At 44.4% G+C, this 21511-nt stretch overlaps 2 protein-coding genes across 2 annotated transcripts in view; one reads left to right on the top strand and one right to left on the bottom strand.

Moving 5' to 3' along the window:
* The window catches only part of LOC144672030 (NACHT, LRR and PYD domains-containing protein 3-like), a 977887-nt gene that overhangs the window by 342781 nt on the left and 613595 nt on the right, over positions 1-21511 (bottom strand). The gene's annotated exons all lie outside the window — the stretch shown is intronic.
* Positions 4316-21511, top strand: part of LOC144671986 (NACHT, LRR and PYD domains-containing protein 3-like) — a 39982-nt gene continuing 22786 nt past the window's right edge. Inside the window, exons 1-2 of the mRNA XM_078533923.1 lie at positions 4316-4400; positions 19677-19816. Coding sequence (XP_078390049.1) covers positions 4316-4400; positions 19677-19816 — 225 coding nt within the window. The remainder of the gene's footprint in view (positions 4401-19676; positions 19817-21511) is intronic.

Genomic DNA, 21511 nt, shown 5'->3' with positions numbered 1-21511 from the left:
TGCACTGTGTGCCAGTGCGCCGCACATCATCATGGGCACTTAGTGTTACCGACCTCCTCCCACGCCTGGCTGGTGACATGGGGGGCCCTCCTCCTCCCATCCTCCGGATACTGAAGGAGCCGACGAATGCCCACCTCTTGCAGGAGGACAGCAAGGCATGCATCGGAAAATCGGGGGGCACAGTGGCCCCCCGCTGGCCTCTCCTGCAGCCTGCCCCCCTCCTTCTGCTCATGCTGCTGTCCACTCGGACCTCCCTCCCTCTCTCCCTCTCTCCATGAATGGCCGTGGTGCACTGCCTCAAGCTGGCTGCCTGGCCACTCTTTATGCAAGCTGCCAGCTCCCCATTGGAACCGGCAGTCTGAGGCTGCCCGCCCTCGCGACTATTTTTCTGTTCTCCATGGGAGTCGCTTACCCGCGGGGCGGGCCTTAATTGGCCTGCCCGCGGAAAATGGCGGCGCGGCCCATTTGTTCAGCGGCAATCAGCCGCCCGCCTGCCTCCAAGTCGGTCGGGCGAGCGTAAAATTCTGCCCACTGTTTGGGAACTGGTGTATTATCACCTCTCTCTCGTGTTACAGACTCTGGCACCATCTGATTTGAAAATGGAGCTGGCAACAATTATTGGAACAGATAATACATTCAAGATTCTCCTGAACATCCCCCCCCCCACTCTGCCCTTTACACTACCAGTTACTTAGACTTTATTTGGATATTTAAAGTCCCCCATTATATCTGCTCTATAATGCACCTCTCTGTAATTTCCCTGCAGATTTGTTCCTCTTCCCACTCGTTCGTGGTCTACAGACTACACCAAGCAATGTAATTGCATCATTTCTGTTCCAAATCAACTCTGTCCTTGACCCCTTTGGATAATCCTCTTTCTCCAGCACCACAATGTTCTCCTTAAACAATACTGCCACCCCTCCCCCTTTTCTTCATTTTACATCTTTCCTGAACACGTATCCAGGAATATTTAATATCCAATCTTGCCCTTCCTTAAGCCAGGCTTTGTTATGGCTACAACATCATGTTTCCATATGACATGTGCCTGTAGCTCATCAATCTTATTTACCACACTCCGTGCATTCACATGCATGCATGTAAACCTGATTTAGACTATTACTTTCTCCCTTACTCTGACTCCATCTATGAACTTACTATTCTCTATTTTAGTGCTGTCTTTTCCAGTATTTTGTGGATCCTGGTATTCTCTCTTGGTTTTCTCCTGATATTTTCTCCTGTTTCCCACACCCCTGTCAAGTCAGTTTAAACCCTCCCCAGCAGCACTGGTAAAGGAACTCAGTCCCACCTCTGTTCAGGTGCAACTCTTCTGGCTTGTACAGGTCCCATTTCCCCCAGAGCCAGTCCCAGTGTCCTAAGAATCTAAAGCCCTCCCTCCTGAACCATCTTTCCGGCCATGCATTCATCTGTCTTATCATAAGACCATAAGACATAGGAGCAGAAATTAGGCCAATCGGCCCATCGAATCTGCTCCGCCATTCAATCATGGCTGATAAGTTTCTCAACCCCATTCTCCAGCCTTCTCCCCGTAACCTTTGATCCCCTTACCAATTAAGAACCTATCTATCTCGGTCTTAAATACACTCAATAACCTGGCCTCCACAGCCTTCTGTGGCAATGAATTCCATAGATTCACCACTCTCTGGCTAAAGAAGTTTCTCCTCATCTCTGTTCTAAATGGTCTTCCCTTTACTCTGAGGCTGTGCCCTCGGGTCCTAGTCTCTCCTACTAATGGAAACATCTTCCCCACGTCCACTCTATCCAGGCCTTTCAGTATTCTGTAAGTTTCAATCAGATCCCCCCTCATCCTTCTAAATTCCATCGAGTATAGACCCAGAGTCCTCAAACGTTCCTCATATGTTAAGACTTTCATTCCTGGGTTCATTCTCGTGAACCTCCTCTGGACCCTCTCCAGGGCCAGCACATCCTTCCTGAGATACGGGGCTCAAAATTACTCACAATATTCTAAATGTAGTCTGACCAGAGCCTTATAAAGCCTCAGCAGCACATCCCTGCTTTCATATTCTAGTCCTCTCGAAATAAATGCCAACATTGCATTTGCCTTCCTAACTACCGACTCAACCTGCAAGTTAACCTTAAGAGAATCCTGGACTAGGACTCCCAAGTCCCTTTGCACTCCAGATTTCTGAATTCTCTCCCCATTTAGAAAATAGTCCATGCCTCTATTCTTCCTACCAAAGTGCATGACCTCACACTTCTCCACGTTGTATTCCATCCGCCACTTCTTTGCCCATTCTCCTAACCTGTCCAAATTCTTCTGCAGCCTCCCCACCTCCTCAATACTACCTGTCCCTCCACCTATCTTTGTATCATCTGCAAACTTAGCCAGGATGCCCTCAGTTCCTTCATCTAGATTATGAATGTATAAAGTGAAAAGTTGTGGTCCCAACACTGACCCCTGCGGAACTCCACTAGTCACCGGCTGCCATCCTGAGAAGGACCACCTTATCCCCACTCTTTGCCTCCTGCCAGACAGCCAATCTTCTATCCATGCTAATACCTTGCCTCTTAACACCATGGGCTCTTATCTTACTGAGCAGCCTCCTGTGCGGCACCTTGTCAAAGGCCTTCTGGAAGTCCAAGTAGATAACATCCATTGGCTCTCCTTTGTGTAACCTACTCGTTACCTCCTCAAAGAATTCTAACAGATTTGTCAGGCATGACCTCCCCTTGATGAAACCATGCTGACTTTGCACGATTTTACCATGCACTTCCAAGTATTCTGAAATCTCATCCTTAATAATGGACTCTAAAATCTTACCAACGACCGTGGTCAGGCTAATCGGCCTGTAATTTCCCGTCTTTTGCCTCAATCCCTTCTTAAACAGGGGGGTTACATTAGCGATTTTCCAGTCCTCTGGGACCCTCCCTGACTCGAGTGATTCCTGAAAGATCACCACTAATGCCTCCACTATCTCTTCAGCTATCTCCTTCAGAACTCTGGGGTGTAATCCATCTGGTCCAGGTGATTTATCCACCGTCAGACCGTTGAGTTTTCCTAGCACCTTCTCCTTGGTAATGGCCACCATATTCACCTCTGCCCCCCCGACTCTCTTGAACTTTGGGGATGTCACTCATGTCTTCCATTGTGAAGACTGACGCAAAGTACCTATTCAGTTCCTCCGCCATTTCTTTGTTCCCCACTACTACTTCTCCAGCGTCATTTTCCAGCGGCCCAATGTCCACTTTTGCCTCTCTCTTACCCTTTATATATCTAAAAAAACTCTTGCAATCTTCTTTTATGTTACTGGCTAGTTTACCCTCATATTTAATCTTCTGCCTCCTTATTTCTTTTTTAGTTGTCCTCTGTTGGTTTTTGTAGGCTTCCCAATCCCCTGGTGTCCCACTGCTCTTCGCCGCATTGTATGCTTTCTCTTTAGCTTTTATGCTGTCCCTGAGTTCCCTTGTCAGCCATGGTTGCCTCGTCCTCCCTTTAGTATGCTGCTTCTTCCTAGGGATGAATTTTTGCTGTGTCTCCCAAATTACTCCCAGAAACTCCTGCCATTGCTGTTCCACTGTCTTTCCTGCTAGGCTCATCTCACAGTCATTTCTGGCCAGCTCCTCCCTCATGCCTCTGTAGTTGCCTTTATTCAACTGTAATACCATTACATCTGATTCCAGCTTTTTCCTCTCAAATTGCAGGGTAAATTCTATCATATTATGGTCACTTCCTCTTATTTCTGTAATCACTTTGCGCTTGTTACTTGGAATAATCTGAAGGTTACTACTTTTGAGGTCCTACTTGCTAACTTTCTGCCTAGCTCCCTAAATTCTGACTGCAGGGCCACATCCCTCTTTCTACCTCTGTCATTGATACAGATGTGGACCATGACTGCTGGTAGTTCCCCTTTCCTCGTCTGGGTGCTCTACAGCCGCTTAGTAACATCCTTAACCCTGGCACCAGGGCTGACGGCAAACCATCCTGCATTCCCATCTGTAACCACAATGCCTGTCTGTTCCCCTAACTATTGAATTACCTCTCTCTATGGCTCTTCTAGACTTTCTTATACCCCTGAGGTGCCATGGACTTGGATTTGGCTGTACTTCCTTGATGAACAATCACTCTTATCAGTATTCAGAACGGGATACTGGTTGGAGAGTGGGGTGCACTTGGGACTCCTGTCCTACCCGTCTGTTTCTTTTTGACTGCCTGGTGGCCACCTGTTTCCCCCCTCTTCCTGCATAATCTTAAGATGTGGGGTGACCAGGTCCATATAGGTGCTATCCATGTAGTTCTCAGCCTCACGGATGCACTGCAGCGCTGCCAGCTGCTGCTATGATACCTGGAGCTCAAATGCTGCAATTGATCCCACAGCCATTTGTGCAGGACATGGGAAGCATCTTGGATGTTCACATTCGAGGTTGGAGCAGCCCTGCCATTCCTTTATTTATTAGTTAACCTTACTACTGCTTAGAAAAAAAACCTTACCAATATACCTTACTGGTACAGATAAATCCTACTAATATTTACCAGTGAAGAGTTTCCCCTTGATTTGCATTGACTTCAGTTTTGCTCGGGCTCCTGCTGCCACAATCTGTTAAATGCTGCCTTGGTGTCAGGGGCAGTCACTCCCACCTCACATGTGGAGTACAGCTACTTTTTGTGGATAGGTCATCCATATTTGGCAATTTTCCACACTTTATGCCCTTGTTGTAGCTGTATTGGAACAGCTTAACTAAGGGTGCAGGTAGCGTTGGAGCACAAGAATGGCTATACAGTAAGTACCTGTTTTAAGTTGCCTCATTCAGCGTGTTTTGCTTTAGCATCATGGATATAATTGGGCTGGCACGCACACTTAGAGATGGGGCTTTCACTTCAGTGACATTTCCTGACACAGCCGATGGAATGTGTATGTCCTGATCCGTTTTGGAGCGGCATCTTCTCAACAGCGCTCAGTCCTCCCCCCCCGCCTTCGTCCCGCTTGCATTCTCCCTCTGGCCACTCCTGAGCTGTTGCTTGCGGTGAGTGTTCGGGAGAGAAAGTGACCTGCTGGGCATAAGTAGGAGGTGTTAGCACACGTATTCTATATATATTTAAATTTATTATATTTTAAGATATTTTATTTATGAAGATAGGAACTTTTAGAATTTACAGTATTTCAACTTGTTGGGTAAAATGTTTCAATGTTCTTTCTGACAGGAAATATCCAATAGAATGCAAGTGCAGCTTTTACATTAGTTGTAATGTGAAAACCTGATTTGCTTAAAGCTGTTTCACGTAAAGTTCTTTTCAGCAAAACAACTACAAATTTAAGTGAGCCATTACAGTACTAAAGAATTATAACAGGCATGATGAACAGAAGTCCTCAATCTGCATTATTCTATTATTCTATTTGCTATCATTCCAATTGATTAGCGTCCTGCATTGTCCCTTAAATCTTCTGTAATTTTATGATTATTGCTGAGCATTTTGCTGTCCAAGTACTATAATCTTGTATTAAAAGTTCTGAACAATCAGTGGACAAACTATCTGTCGTCTCTGGAGAAACCTAAGGTTTTCGTAAACAGAACATTTTGTCGATGCCTATATTTAGCAGGTGCTACTCACTGCTACATATAATCAAAAGAAGCAAGTCGTTTTTGCAAAATATTGAAACCTAATGGCATAGGATACATTATAACATAAACCTGGTTACTGTTTTACTAAATGCATTTATAAAAGTGAGTGATGAAACTTCTTAAAATCTACCACGTGACTTTTTGGTCAGTTTTTCTAATATCTCCTTTTTCTCAATCTCCATTTTTGCCTGATGATGTTTCTTTGGCGCCATTTGGGATGTTTTTTAGTTGTAAGGCAGCTCATAGTTATAAGTTGCTGAATATTAATGATCTCTCAGATATCGGATATCTTACTCGCATATGTCTTCAAGCTAATTAACGTTTTAGAATGGTCATGGTACAGCCATTGTGACCGTGCCAGGGCTGATTTTGTTTTTTCAATTAAGCATTCTCAAACATCATACATTTCATTAAACATATAACTAGGACTTTTAAAATACATTAGGTCACATAAAATGTTTTTAAATATGATTTAATTGTGCCGTGAACCACTACAACCAATAAAAATCTGGAATTAATAGTCTAACGATTAAAACATTGTCGATTGCTGTAAAAACCCATCTGGTTCACTAATGTCCTTTTGGGAAGGACAAAATTGGGAGAGCTGTCACACAGGCTACTCAAGCAACAGCTTGACATAGTCATCCTCACAGAATCTCCATCATCACGAGTGACTCTGTAGCACCACTACTGACCGAGCTGGCTGAGTCCTAAATGACATAGCTGCTAGACTGGGTCTGCGGCAGGTGGTGAGGGAACCAACAAGTGAGAAAATCACACTTGACCTCATTCTTACCAACCTGCCTGCCGCAGATACATCTGTCCATGACAGTATCAGTAGACATGACCACCGCACAGTCGTTGCAGAGACAAACTCCTGCCTTCACATTGAGGATACCCGTCGTGTTGTGTATAGCACTTCCGTGCTAAATGGGATAGATTTCAAACAGATCCAGCAGCTGAAGACATGAGGCAGTATGGGCCATCAGCACCATTGGACAAAATCTGTAATCTCATGGCCGAGCATATCTACCCCACTCTACCATTACCATCAAACCAGGGGATCGACCCTGGTTCAATGAAGAGTGCAGGGGTGCACCAGGCATACCTAAAAATGAAGTGTCAACCTGGTGAAACTATGACAGGACTACTTGTGTGCCAAACAGCATGAGCAGCAAGTGAAATCACAACCAACGGATCAGGTCTAAGCTCTGCAGTCCTGCCACATGCAGTCGTGAATGGTGGACAGTGAAATAACTCATTAGAGGAGGAGGCTCCACAAATATCCCCATCCTCAATGATGGAGGAGCCCAGCACATCAGTGGAAAAGATAAGGCCGAAGCATTTGTTACAATCTTCTGCCAGAAGTGCCAAGTGGATGATCCCATCTACTCTGGAGGTCCCCAACATCACAGATACCAGTCTTCAACCAATTCAGTTCACTCCACATGATATCAAGAAATGGCTGAAGGCACAAGATACTGCAAAGGCTTTGGGCCCTGACAATATTTTGGCAATAGTACTGAAGACATGTGCTCCAGAACTGGCTGTGCTCCTAGCCAAACTGTTCCAGTGCATCTACAACTCTGGCTATGTGGGAAATTTCCCAGGTACAACCTGTACACAAAAAGCAGGACAAATCCAACCTGGCCAATTGCCGCTCCATCAGTCTACTCTCAATCATCAGTAAAGTAATGGAAGGGGTCATCACCAGTGCTAACAAGTGGCACTTACTTAGCAATAACCTGCTCACTGATGTCCAATTTGGCTTCTGCCAGGGAGACTCAGCCCCTGGTTCAAAAATGGACATAAGAGCTGAAACCCTGAGATAAGGGGTGAGAGACTGCCCTCGACATCAAGGTAGCATTTGACTGAGTGTGACATCAAGTGGCCCTAGCAAAACGAGTCAATGGGAACTGGAGGGGAAAACTCTCCACTGGTTGGATTCATGCTTAGCACAAAGGAAGATGGTTGTGGTTTTGGAGGTCAATCATCTTAGTTCCAGGACATCACTGCAGGAGTTCCTCAGGGTAGTGTCCCAGGCCCAACCATCCTCAGCAGCTTCATCAATGACCTTCCTTCCATCATAAGGTCAGAAGTGGGGCTGTTCGCTAATGATTGCACAATGTTAAGTGCCATTCGTGACGACTCAGATATTAAAGCAGTGCATGTCCAAAGAAGCAAGGCCTGGACAATATCCAAGTGGTGAGTAACATTCACGCCACTCAAGTGACAGGCAATGACCACCTCCAACAAGAGAGAATCCAACCGTTGCCCCTTGAAGTTCAATGGCATTACCATCACCTGAATCCCCCACAATCAACATCCTGGGGGCTACCATTAACCAGAAACTGAACTGGACTAGCCATATAAATACTGTGGCTACAGGTGCAGGTCAGAGGCTAGGAATCATGCTCCGTGTAGCTCACCTCTCTCCCCAAAGCCTGCCCACCATCCATAAGGCGCAAATCAGGAGTGTGATGGAATACTCCCCACTTGCCTGGATGAGAGCAGCTCCCACAACACTCAACAAGCTAGACACTGTCCATGACAAAGCAGCCCCGCTTGATTGACACCACATCCACAAACATTTGCTCTCTCCACCACCGACACGTAGCAGCAGCAGTGTGTACATCTACAAGATGCACTGCAGGAATTTACCAAGGCTCCTTCAACAGCACTTCCAAGCCCATTACCATTACCATCTAGAAGGACAAGGGCAGCAGATAGATGGGAACACCACCAATTGGAAGTCCCTCTTCAAGTCTCTCACCACCCTGACTTGGAAATATATCGCAGTACCTTCACTGTCACTGGGTCGAAATCCTGGAACTCCCTCCCTAACAACACTGTGGATGTACCTACCAGTGGGTGGCCCAGCCAGCGAAGCCCACATTCCGTGAATGAATTTAAAAAAAACCAACTAGGGATCGGCTATTTTAGATTGAGTATTATGTAATGAGAAAGGACTCATTAATAACCTTGCTGTCAAGGAGCCATTAGGAAATAGTGACCATAATATGATAGAATCTTATATTAAATTTGAAAGTGATATAGTTCCTTCTGAAACCAAGGTCTTAAATCCGAACAGTGGAAATTGTGAAGGTGTGAGGGGCAAGGTGGCTAAGGTGGAATGGGTAATACATCAAAAGATTTTACAGTAGACTTGCAATGGTTAATATTTAAAGAAGTATTACAAGTTGTGGAACAAATTATTTTTCATTGATTCCAGGGATGTAGGCTTCACTGGCTAGGCCAGCCTTTATTGCACATCCTTAATGGCCATTGAGAAGGTGGTGGTGAGCTGCTGCCTTCTTGAACAGTTGGAGTCCATGTTGTGCAGGTACACCCACAGTGCTGTTAAGGAGGGAGTTCCAGGATTTCAACCCAGCGACAGTGAGGGAACTGTCATATATTTCCAAGTCAGGACGGTGAGTGGCTTGGAGGGTAAATTCCAGGTGGTGGTGTTCCAATGCACCTGCTGCCCTTGTCCTTCTAGATGATAGTGGTTCGGGGTTTGGAAGGTGCTGTCTAAGGAGCCTTGGTGAATTTCTGCAGTGTACCTTGCAAGTGGTACACACTGCTGTTACTGTGAGCCGGTGGTGGAGGGAGTGAATGGTTGTTCCAATCAAGCAGACTGCTTTGTCATGGATGGTGTCAAGCTTCTTGGGAGTTGTGGGAGCTGCACCCATCCATGCAAGTGGGGAGTATACCATCACACTCAGGACTTGTGCCTTGTACATTGTGGACAGGCTTTGGGGATTCAGGAGGAAAGTTACTCACCACAGGATTCCTAGCCTCTGACCTGCTCTTTTAGCTACAGTATTTATATGGCTAGTCCAGTTCAGTTTCTGGTCAATGGTAATCCCCAGGATGTTGATAGCAGGGGATTTAGCGATTGTAATGCCATTGAACGTCAGGGAGCGATTGATTCTGCCTGACACTTGTATGGCATCAATTTTGCTTGTTGCTTGTCAGCCCAAGCCTGGATATTGTCCAGATCTTGCTGCATTTAGATATTGAAGCAGTTGATGTCCAAGGAGTCGCGAATGGTGCTGAACATTGGGTAATCATCAGTGAACATCCCCACTTCTGACCTTTTGATGGAAGGGAGGTCATCGATGAAGCAGCTGAAGATGGTTGGGCCAAGGACACTACCCTGAGGAACTCCTGCAGTGATGCCTTGGAACTAAGATGATTGACCTCCAACAACAACAACCATCTTCCTTTGTGCTAGGTATGACTCCAACCAGCAGACAGTGTTCCCCCGATTCCCGTTGACTCCAGTTTTTCCAGGGCTCCTTGATGCCACACTCCGTCAAATGCAGCGTTGAAGTCAAAGGCAGTCACTCTCACCTCACCTCAGGACTTCAGCTCTTTTGTCCATGTTTGAATCAAGGCAGAAATGAGGTTAGGAGCTGAGTGGCCCTGGTAGAACCCAAGCTGAGCATGGGTGAGCAGGTTATTGCTAATCAAGTGCTGCCTTGCCTGATTTGGGTAAGACATAAGACATTGCAGAGCCACCATGAATTGACCCAGGCATGAAATTGCACTTGAGGAACCCAGGCTGCAACACAATAGTGGGCCTGGGTAGTCCTGAGCAACGGTGTTCCTTAACCAAGGCTTGAGAAGCAATATTGTCCAGAATTGTGCACCAACATTGTTAATCAATCAGGATGTATTCATGTAAGATGTTTTAAATTAACAGCATATAGTTATCGGAAACTGACGCAGTGTACCACTAATTGTACAATTATTGTAACTGCTCTTTGTAATGTTTTGATTCACTGAAGATTTCCCCGGCTTCTTATAATAAGTTTTGCCTAACTTTAACTAACTCTGTGCTCCAAGTGGCATTTGCCCCACAAACCTCCATGAGGTCAGGCACAAAGTACATGTTTAGTTTCTCCAGCATTTCCCTATTCTCCAATATAAATTCCCTGTTTCTGCCTGCAGTGGACTCACATTTGTTCTTGTTAACTTTGCATTTTTACATAGCTAAAGAGGCTTTTACAATCTGTCTTTATGTAACTGACTGGAGTCACGACTCACTGGGGATAGTGCACTATAGTGTCAAGCACTGCTCCCGAGCCGTGATAAATGTGAGAATTTTAATCAGACCACCAAGTTGCCCCAATTCTACCTAACTGCTTAATTTAGGTTAACAGAATACAAGCACCAGGTTTGTAAAGTTAACAAGTAAATAGCTGTTTATTAAATAAATTGCCTTGCGAAAGAAAAAAAAAATGAACTGTTAACTTTTAACTGTATAACTTAAACTCTACCCCTTCTTTAACACACACACACCCACCATGGATTTTAAGGGTGAGATAGAACAGTTCAATAGCACCGATCTGGAGTTCAGGATTAGATGGGATGATTTTGATTGCTTTCTTCCAAGTTCCTTGCAGTTAGTGGTTAGTAACACGTGGTGGTCTCCCAGCACTTTCAGTCGGTGGTTCTCTAGTTGTAACTTGCTTTTAATGTCTATACTGGTGGTTTTTCCCCTTTTCTTGACAGGGGTTTCTCAAAGAAAGCAGGATACAGATGTGAGGAATAGTCAGCTAACTACTGTGGCAGGATTACTGGAGTCTTACAAAACACAGAAGAGAGCAGTTTCAGGTCTTTCCTCTTTTCAGACTAGGAACTGATCTACCGCACTATCCTCAAACAAAACCTGGTCACTTGGTCAGCAGCCAACCAAAACACTGTTGCTAGGCAGTTCCCTCTTAATTTATGTCTCCTTTCCAGCTCCATTTTGTCCAACCTGGCATAGACTGTTCCATTATAGCAACATTGTAGATTTTCTTCTTCCTGCTCTGGTGAACAACCTCTTTTAAACTGCAGCCATGGCAGTTTTTAAAGCCACAGCCCAATCTTAAAGCTACAGTCCAAGAAGTCCAAGAAAAAATAAATAATATGGTAATTACACTTGCTTGCATTCATATTCTCTTTCCCTTTCTTTCTTATTTTCTTGGTCCTCCTTTGCTGGATTCTAAATTGCCTCCAATCCTCAGGCTTATCGCTTTTTCTGGCAACCTTATAAGCCACTCCTTTTGTTCTAATGTGATCCTTAACTTCTTTTGCTGGCCACAGTTTATTCACCTTTCCTGTCGGGTTCCTGTGCCTTTGAGGGGGACGCGGTGGAATAATGATATTGTTGCTGGTTTAGTGATCCAGAGACCCAGGGCAATGCTCTGGGACCCGGTATGAATCCCACCATGGCAGACAGTGAAATTTAAATTCACTAAAAATCTGAAATTAAACGTCTAATGACCACGAAACCAATGTCAATTGTCATTTTAAAAAACCCATCTGGTTCACTATTTTCCTTCCTTTAGGGAAGGAAATCTGTCATCCTCACCTGGTCTGGCCTACATGTGATTCCAGACCCACAGCAATGTGGTTGACTCTTAAATGAACCACAGAATCACAGTTCAGAAGAGGCCCTTCGGTCCATCGAATGTGCACCGACACGTGAGAAACACCTGACCTACCTACCTAATCCCATTTACCAGCACTTGGCCCATAGCCTTGAATGTTATGACGTGCCAAGTGCTCATCCAGCCTCCGACACCCTCCCAGGCAGCACATTCCAGACCGTCACCACCCTCTGGGTAAAAAAGTTTTCCCTCACATCCCCCCTAAACCTCCTGCCCCTCACATTGAACTTATGTCTCCTCGTGACTGACCCTTCAACTAAGTGGCACAGCTGCTCCCTATCCACCCTGTCCATGCCCCTCATAATCTTGTACACCTCGACCAGGTCGCCCCTCCGTCTTCTCTGCTCCAACGAAAACAACCCAAGTCTATCCAACCTCTTTTCATAACTTAAATGTTTCATCCCAGGCAACATCCTGGTGAATCTCCTCTGCACCCCCTCCAGTGCCCCATGAAATGGCCTAGCAAGCTACTCAGTTGTATGAAACTGCTAAAAAGTCTCAAAGGAATGAAACTGGATGGAGCAACCAGCATTGTCAATGACAAACTCAGCCCTGTCGGCCCTGCAAAGTCCTCCTTACTAACACCTGGGGGCTTGTGCCAAAATTGGGAGATCTGCCTCACTTTGAGCCTCTCAGACTAGTCAAGCAACAGCCTGACACAATCATCCTCACAGAATCATACCCTACAGATCATGCCCCAGACACCATCATCCCCCACTGGGTATGTCCTGTCCCACCGGCAGGACAGGCATAGCAGAAGTGGCAGCACAGTGGTGTACTGTCGGGAGGAAGTCCGGAGTCCTCAACATCGTCTCTGGACCCCTTGAAGCCTCATGGCACCAGGTCAAACCTCCTGCTGATAACCACTTACGCACTGCCCCTCAGCTGATGATTCAATGCCCCTCCATGTTGAACATCACTTGGAGGAAGCACGGAGGGTGGCAAGGATGCAGGAAATACTCTGGGCGGGCACTTCAATGTCCGTCACCAAGAGTGGCTCGGCAGCACCACTACTGACTGAGCTGGCCAAGCTTTAAAGGAAATAGCTGCAAGACTTGGTCTGTGGCAGGTGGTGAGGGAACCAACAAGAGGGAAAAACATACTTGACCTCATCCTCACCTACCTGCCTGCCACAGATGCATCTGCCCATGGCAGTATCAGTAGGAGTGACTACCACACATTGTGGAGATGAAGTCCAGCCTTCACATTGAGGATACCCTCCATCATGTGTGGCACTACCACTGTGCTAAATGGGATAGATTTTGAACAGATCTAGCAACGTGAGACTGGGCATCCATGAGGCACTGTGGGCCACCAGCAGCAGCAGAGTTGTACTCAAACACAATCTGTAACCTCATAGCCCGGCATATCTCCAACTCTGCCTTTACCATCAAGCCAGGGGATCATCCCTGGTTCAATGAAGAGTGCAGGAGGGCATGTCAGGAGCAGCAACAGGCATTCCTAAAAATGAGGTGTCAACCTGGTGAAGCTATAACACAGGACTACTTGCGTACCAAACAACATGAGCAGCAAGTGATAGACAGAGCTAAGCGATCCCACAACCAATGGATCAGATGTAACCTCTGAAGTCCTGCCACATTCGGTCATGTATGGTGGTGGACAACTAAAGAACTGACTGGAGGAGGAGGCTCCACAAATATCCCCATCCTCAATGATGGGGGAGACCAGCACATCAGTGAAAATGATAAGGCTGAAGCACTTGCTGCAACTTCAGCCAGAAGTGCCGAGTGGATGATCCATCTCGGCCTCTTCCGGAGGTCCCCAGAATCACACATGCCAGTCTTCAGCCAATTCAGTTCAATCCATGTGATGTCAAGAAACGGCTGAAGGCACTGGATACTGCAAAGGCTACGGGACCCAACAATATTCTGGCAATAGTACAGAAATGCGTCACCACATAATTTCTAAAAAAGACTTCCTTCGGCGAATGTCTGATTGAAATCAAACTCCATTTTAAACTTGCTTTATGAAATGCTTTTGTTAGCTTTGCCCAAAATTTAGATTAAATTCCATTGTTTCGAAGCCTTTTAACATTTTCAAAGTCTTTTCTCACCCAATACTTCTTGAGTTTATCCTTTTTCACCTTAAAACAATTTCAATTTCCAATGTTTGTTATTTAACCAAATTTGAAAGAAATGGCCAGTAAAAGGTGTCGTTAATTTGAATTTTTAGCCGTTCTTTTTTAACTCATATGTTTTGAATAGTTCAAATTGATTTGCTGCCAAACTTCTTCAAGATTTCAGGCTAATCTTTAAATTTTGAGAACAAACTGGTCTTTTCACAGTTGTACAAATAAATTTTAAAATCCCTTTCAGCACAGAAACTTGTAGCATTTTAAATTAATGTAAATTTTATCCGAACATTTCAAATGAAAAAAAGAATACCCCCACCTTAAACCAGCTTATATTTCACCCTTCTCCTAACTTTACTCAGTTCTGCTGAAGGGTCATGAGGACTCGAAACATCAACTCTTTTCTTCTCCACCGATGCTGCCAGACCTGCTGGGTTTTTCCAGGTAATTCTGTTTTTGTTTTGGATTTCCAGCATCCGCAGTAGTTTTTTGTTTTTATAAAAGAATACCCTCCCTGTTTTGAGAACTTTGTCAGGAACCCAGCCTTAAATCTTGAAATTTTGAAAGAAGCTTCTAACCCAAGATCAATCCAACTCGGGTCAGTTATTTCAAAATTGCAATTGACACTATCAAACATTAAAACTTGCCCATTCTCACATGTGAATTGCTATCCGGATTAAAAGCCCCCACGTGTTTATCAACATTTATTGCGTTGCCATTTTCTTTGGCTAGAAGTCTCAACTCGAACCTTTTAAACAAACCAATGCTGTAAGTTAGTTGTGCTTTCTTTTAATCCAACTCATTAAACTGCTCCAAATTTACAGTTTAGGGAAGTAAACACACACGTGTACACACACATAGGCATGCGCGCTCTATTCACACAGATTCTTTATTACACATTTCCCATTCTCCATTCACACAACATCTGACGGAATAACCCAAAATTTAAAGGTGGTCTTGCTTAAACATCAAGCTGCAGTCACTGAAACAGCCACTCTCCTTTATTTACACCAATTTAAAACACAGCCACTTAAACTAAAACACGCAAGACCAGAACACAAAAGATTAACCAGCCTTTTGTGCAGAGACTTGTAGACACCTGACAATGACATGCAGACACATAAGAAAATCAAAGGACACTAATAAAATGTACAGACAACAATTTGCAAGCTTTTACTTTTGTTCTGGGATCCATTCAGGGTCGCAACCATCCTTTATCATCTAATTTGTTTTGGCGTATTTGCCTAGCAGGAACTCTGATGGGCCCCTGAGTACCTACCGCCTTCCTTGCCATACTTGCAGGTTACATTCTGTAGCACGACTGGCTTTCGCCTATCTAGTGTTTGCAACCTGTCTCTTCTCCTGGGTCCTCGACCCAATGCGGAAGGCTCTTCCCCTTTGGAAATACCCGTTAAATATTCCCACCTCGACCTTATTGGGGTGACTTACAGTTGATCACCTTCTCTTCATCTCAGAGGTGCACCCTTTAAGTCCCCTTACCCAGTCTGTGTGTCAGCTGATGGGGATCCTATGCATGAGGCTCTTCACCTTTGGGAAGCCTTGTTAAGTAATTCCCACCTGCTGTCCCTGAGTCAAGGCGTCTAACACAGTCGTGAGGCTCTTCACCTCAGAGGGGCACCCGCTAAGCCTTTCTTCCCTGGCTGTCTGACAGCTGTTGGTGATACTCTGCACAACGTTCTATCACTTCGTTATCTTTTATCTTTTTTCCCTTGCTTCTAGCTACTCCAACTCTGTTCAAATCTGAGGGATCCCTGAGATTCCGAGGAGGCCCTGTGGTCAGTCAGATCTAACTATGCATGGGTGATAGAAAATAGCAAATACTCACCCTGGTGCCTGCTGTCCCTGGGCCTTTGGCCGTCAGTGGATCCTGTTCCTGACACCTGTTGTTGTAGAACAAATGCCACTCGGAGTGCGGAGTTAGTTAAAGTTAGGTAATCCTTAATACTAGCAAGCAGGGGAATGCTTCAATGAACCTAAGAGCAGTAATCGTACATTTTTACACAACATAGTTACAGCTGTCCAGGCTGCTTTGTCTGCAAGTTTGGTGGGAAAGTACAGGATGTAAGGAAAATAAATTATAACTTGCAAACATCTTGCACTTATCAGCCATTGTGACTCCATCTCTAGCAAAACACATCTAAGAAAACAAGAACAGGTATATAGGAAAAGGGTTATAGTGGAAAAAGCACAGTAAGAGACAGCTTTCATGAATATAACGCATATTAATCGCATTAATCTTTATTACACAGAGGAAGATACATAAAATCTCCTAGTAATATCAGGGAACTAAGGGACTTGTGAAAATGAGGAACTGAAAGAAATTGGCATTTATAAGGAGAGGATATTCAAAATGAATTGGATTGAAGGTTGATAAATCCCCTGGACCCGATGAGCTCTATCTACAGAATGTTGAAGGAGGTGGCTAGAGACAGTGGATGCATTGGTGGTTAACTTTCAAAATTTTATAGATTCTGGAAAGGTTCCTGCAGACTGGAAAGTAGCAAATATAACCCAACTATTCATGAAGGGAGTGAGAGAATAAACAGAACTACAGACCTGTTAATTTGACATCAATAGTGGGGAAAATGTTAGAATCTATTACATAAGATGTGATAACTACACACATGGAAAGTAATTATATGATTGGGCATAGTCACAGAATCACACATTGACAAAGAGGCCCTTCGGCCCATCGAGTCTGCACCGACATGTGAGAAACACCTGACCTACCTACCTAATCCCATTTACCAGTCAACACGGGAAATCATCTTTGACAAACATAACATAAGAGAAAACCTGTTGGATTTTTTTGTAGCGTAGATAAAGGAGAACCAATGGATGTGATGTGATGTCTTCAGAAGGCTTTTGAAAAGGTCCCACACAGGAGGATAGTAAACAAAATTAGACCACATTGAATTGAGGATAATGTACTGCTATGAGCTGAGAGTTGATTAACAGACAGAAAGCAGAGTAGAAATAAACAGGTCATTCTCATGATGGCAGGCTGTTACTAATGGGGTATCACAAGAATCCGTGCTTGAGCCCCAGCTAGTCACAATCTGTGTAAGTGATTTCGATGAGGGGATTAAATGTAATATTTCCGAATTTGCTGATGACACAAAATTAGGTGAGACTGTGAGTTGTAAGGAGGATGAGATGAGGTTTCAAGGGGATTTGGACAGGCTAAGTGAATGGAAAAGACTTGGTGAGATCTCACCTGGAGTATTGTGCACAATTCTGGCCTCCTCACCTAAGGAAGGATATACTTGCCACAGAGGAGTGCAATGGAGGTTTACCAGACTAATCTCTGGGTTGGTGGGATTGTGTTATGAGGAGAGGGGGCCTTGAGGAAACTGGGGCCTATATTCTCTGGAGTTGTGAATAATTAAGAGGTGATCTCATTCAAACTTATAAAATTCTTACAGATAATTGTAGATAGGATATTTCTCCTGGTTGCTGAGTCTGGAACCAGGAGACACAGTCTCAGAATAAGGGGTGGGCCATTTATAAACATAGAAGCTAGGAGTAGGAGTAGGCCATTTGGCCCTTCGAGCCTGCTCCGCTATTCAATATGATCATGACTGATCCTCTATCTCAACACCATATTCCCTATTTTTCTCCATAATACTTGATGCCCCTAATATCCAAAAAATGATCAATTTCCTCCTTGAATATACTCAGTGACCTGGCCTCAACCGCCTTCTGTAGTAGATAATTGCAGAGACTGACCACCCTCTGAGTGAAGATTTTTTTTCCTCATCTCAGTCCTAAATGGCCTGCCCCGTATCCTGAGACTGTGGCCCCTGGTTCTGGACTCCAAAACCAGGGGAAATATCCTCCCTGCATCCAATCCATCTAGACCTGTTAGAATTATATAAGTTTCAATCAGATCCCCTCTCATTCTTCTAAACTCTAGCGAATACGGACCCAGTCGAACCAATCTTTCCTCATATGACAGTCCTGCCATCACCGGTATCAGTCTAGTGAACCTTCGCTGCACTCCTTGTGTGGAAACTGTATCCTTTCTTAGGCAGGGAGACCAAAACTTAAGTCAGTACTCCAGGTGTGATCTCACCAAGATCCTGTATAACTGCAGTAAGACATCTTTACTTCTGAACTCAAATTCTCTTGCAATGAAGGCCAACATTCCATTTGCCTTCCTAATTACTTGCTGCACCTGCCTATGTATTTTCATTGACTGGTGCACGAGGACACTCAAATCCCTTTGTACATCCACATTTCCCAATATATCACCTTTTCAATAATACTCTGCCTTTCTGTTCTTCACACTGAAACATATAACTTTACATTTATCCACGTTACACTGCATCTGCCATGTGTTTGCCCACACACAACTTGTCTAAATCGCCCTGAAGCCTCCTTGCATCTTCCTCACAACCCTGCCCACTTTTATGTGATCAGCAAACTTGGAAATACTGCATTTGGTTCCCTCATCCAAGTCATTTCTATATATAGTGAATAGCTGGGGCCCAAGCACTGATCCCTGCGGTACGCCACTGGTCCCCACCTGCCACCTGGAATAAAGACCCATTTATTCCCACTCCCTGTTTCCGGTCTGTCAACCAATTCTCAATCAATTCCAGAGTATTACCCCAATCCCATGTGCTTTAATATTGCCCACTAGCCTCTTATGTGGGACCTTATCAAAAGCTCTCTTGAAATCCAAATACACCACATCCACTGGTTCTCCCTTATCTATTCTACTAGTTACACCCTCAAAAAACTCCAGTAGGTTAGTTAAGCTTGATTTCCCTTTCATAAACCCATGCTGACTTTGTCTAACCCCTCTAATGTTTTCCAAGTGTTCTGTTACCCTGTCTTTTATAATCGACCCAACATTTTCCCCACTACTGATGTTAGGCTATCTGATTTAAGACTGAGCATTTAACACTGAGATGAGGAGGAATTTCTTTGTTTAAAAGGTGGCGAATCTTTGGAATTCTCAGCCCCCTGAAGGCTGTGGAAACTTGATCATCAAACATGTTGAAGACAGAAATCAATAGATTTCTGGAGACGAATGAAATCAAGGGAGAGGAGTGGGAAAGTGGTGTTTGAGGTAGATGATCAGCCATGATCGGATTGAATGGTGGAGCATGCTCAACAGGCCAACTCCTACTCCTATGTCCCTATGTCTAAAGAAACTTGGAAATCTTCGTTCAAAAAAATTGAAAAGCTAATGGGATTAGAGCCAGCACTTTTCGGGTTAAAATTAGGAAACATTTAAACGCACAAAGAACAGTTCCGCAAATGGCAGTTGATTCTTGATCAATTGTTGATTTTAAATTTCGGATTGATAGCTTCTTGTTAACCAGGGGCATCAAGAGATAATCGGGCAAAGGTAGGTACGTGGAATGAGGTCACAATGAGCCATGATATCACTGAATTTTTCTGGGTTTGAATATGTTGGTCACTGGAGGCTTCTACTGTTTGCTGCAGGAGGAGCTGTAGCAGCCAGGATAGAAACTCAATAATGTTTGTACTTTTCTCATTTGTCTTCACAGATCTGAAATCCACAATCACTGAGCTTGTGACAAATTGCGATGATTACCAGCTGTTCCAGTTGACGAAATTCGACGGGGACAGTCTACAACAGGTGATTGAAGAAGAGGTGGAGGATCATTTCAGTGGACAAGAATCTTGTGTAAGTGCAAGGAATGGTTTATTCTAACATAATGGAACTGACGGAATATGGAAACAAAGAATTGAACAATAAAGGATCAAGGAACCTCCAGATCTCCTAAGTTGGCAAATGCTACCACACTTTTCAAGGAAGGTGAGAGGGAGAGTGAGAGGGAAGTACAGGCCAGTTAGCCTAACATCAGTGGTTGGGAAAATGCTGAAATCTGTTATTAAACAAGTCTTACGATGTTTGTTATTATTAGAACAAGTCAATGCGGTTTTACTAAAAGGGAATCCGGGTTGACAAATTTATTAGAGTTTTTTGAGGATGTAACGAGTAGGGTATATAAAGGAGAACTGGTAGATAGACTCAGTACATCTGAATTTCCAAAAGGAAATTGATAAGGTGCCACAAGATAGGTTAAGAGGCAAGATAAGGGCTGATGGAGTTGGGGGAATATTTTAGCATGGGCAGAGCATTGGTTAATGGACAGGAAGTAGAGAGTGGGCATAAATGGAGCATTTTCAAGTTGGCAGGCAGTGAACAGTAAAGTGTTGCAGGGATCAGTGCTGAGGCCTCGGCTCTCTACAATCTATGTTAATAGACCCTATCTATGTTAATAATGTGGCTACAAGAGCAGGTCAGAGGCTGGGAATCCTGTGACGAGTAACTCACCTCCTGACTCCCCAAAGACTGTCCGCCACATTCAAGGCACAAGTCAGGAGAGTGATAGAATACTCCCCACCTGCCTGGATGAGTGCAACTCCCACAACACTTGAAGCTTGGTACTGTCCAGGAAAAAGCAGTCCACTTGATTGGCTCCACGTCCATAAACATTCACTTACTCCACCACCGACGCACAGTGGCAGCAGTGTGTACCATCTACAAGATGCACTACAGGAACTCACCAAGCTCCTTCAACAGCACCTTCCAAACCCACGACCACTACCACCTAGAAGGACAAGGACATCAGATAGATGGGAGCACCACCACCTAGAAGTTCCCCTCCAAGTCACTCATCATCTTGACTTGGAAATATATCGCTGTTCCTTCACTGTCACTGGGTCAAAATCCTGGAACTCCCTTCCTAACATCACTGTGGGTGTATCTACACCACATGGACTGAGTGGTTCAAGAAGACAGCTCAGCACCAACTGCTCAAGGGAAAGTAGGGATTGGCAATAAATTCTGGCCCAGCCAGTGAAGTCCTCATCCTGTGAATGAATGAAAAAGAATAGACTTAAATGAAGAGACAGAATAACCTATCAAGTTTAGCTGATGATGCAAAGCTAGGCAGAATGGTAAGCTGTGGGGTGGACACGGGCTGCAAAGAGACAGGTTAATTAAATGGCCGTCAAGATGACAGATGGCGTATAATGTAGGGAATTGTGAAGTTATCCACTTTTGTCGTAAGATTAGAAAATCAGAATATTTTTTAAAAGTTAAGAAACTTGTAAGTGTTGCTTTCCAAAGAGATTTGGGTGTGCTCTTACAAGAAACACAGAAGGTTGGCATAAGAGCACAGCAAGCAATTAGGAAGGCAAATGGCATACTGGCCTTTATTGCAAAGGGTTTGGAATGCAGGAATAAAGAAGTCTTACTATAGTTGTACAGGGTTTTGAGAGATCACATCTGGAGTACTGTGTACAGTTTTGGTCTCCACATTTAAGAAAAGATACACTTGCATTGGAGGTGGCACAGTGAAAGTTCACTGAA

Source organism: Cetorhinus maximus, chromosome 35 (assembly GCF_964194155.1).
Source record: "Cetorhinus maximus chromosome 35, sCetMax3.hap1.1, whole genome shotgun sequence".
Lineage (NCBI taxonomy): Eukaryota > Metazoa > Chordata > Chondrichthyes > Lamniformes > Cetorhinidae > Cetorhinus > Cetorhinus maximus.
This window is presented reverse-complemented; position numbering and strand designations above follow the sequence as displayed.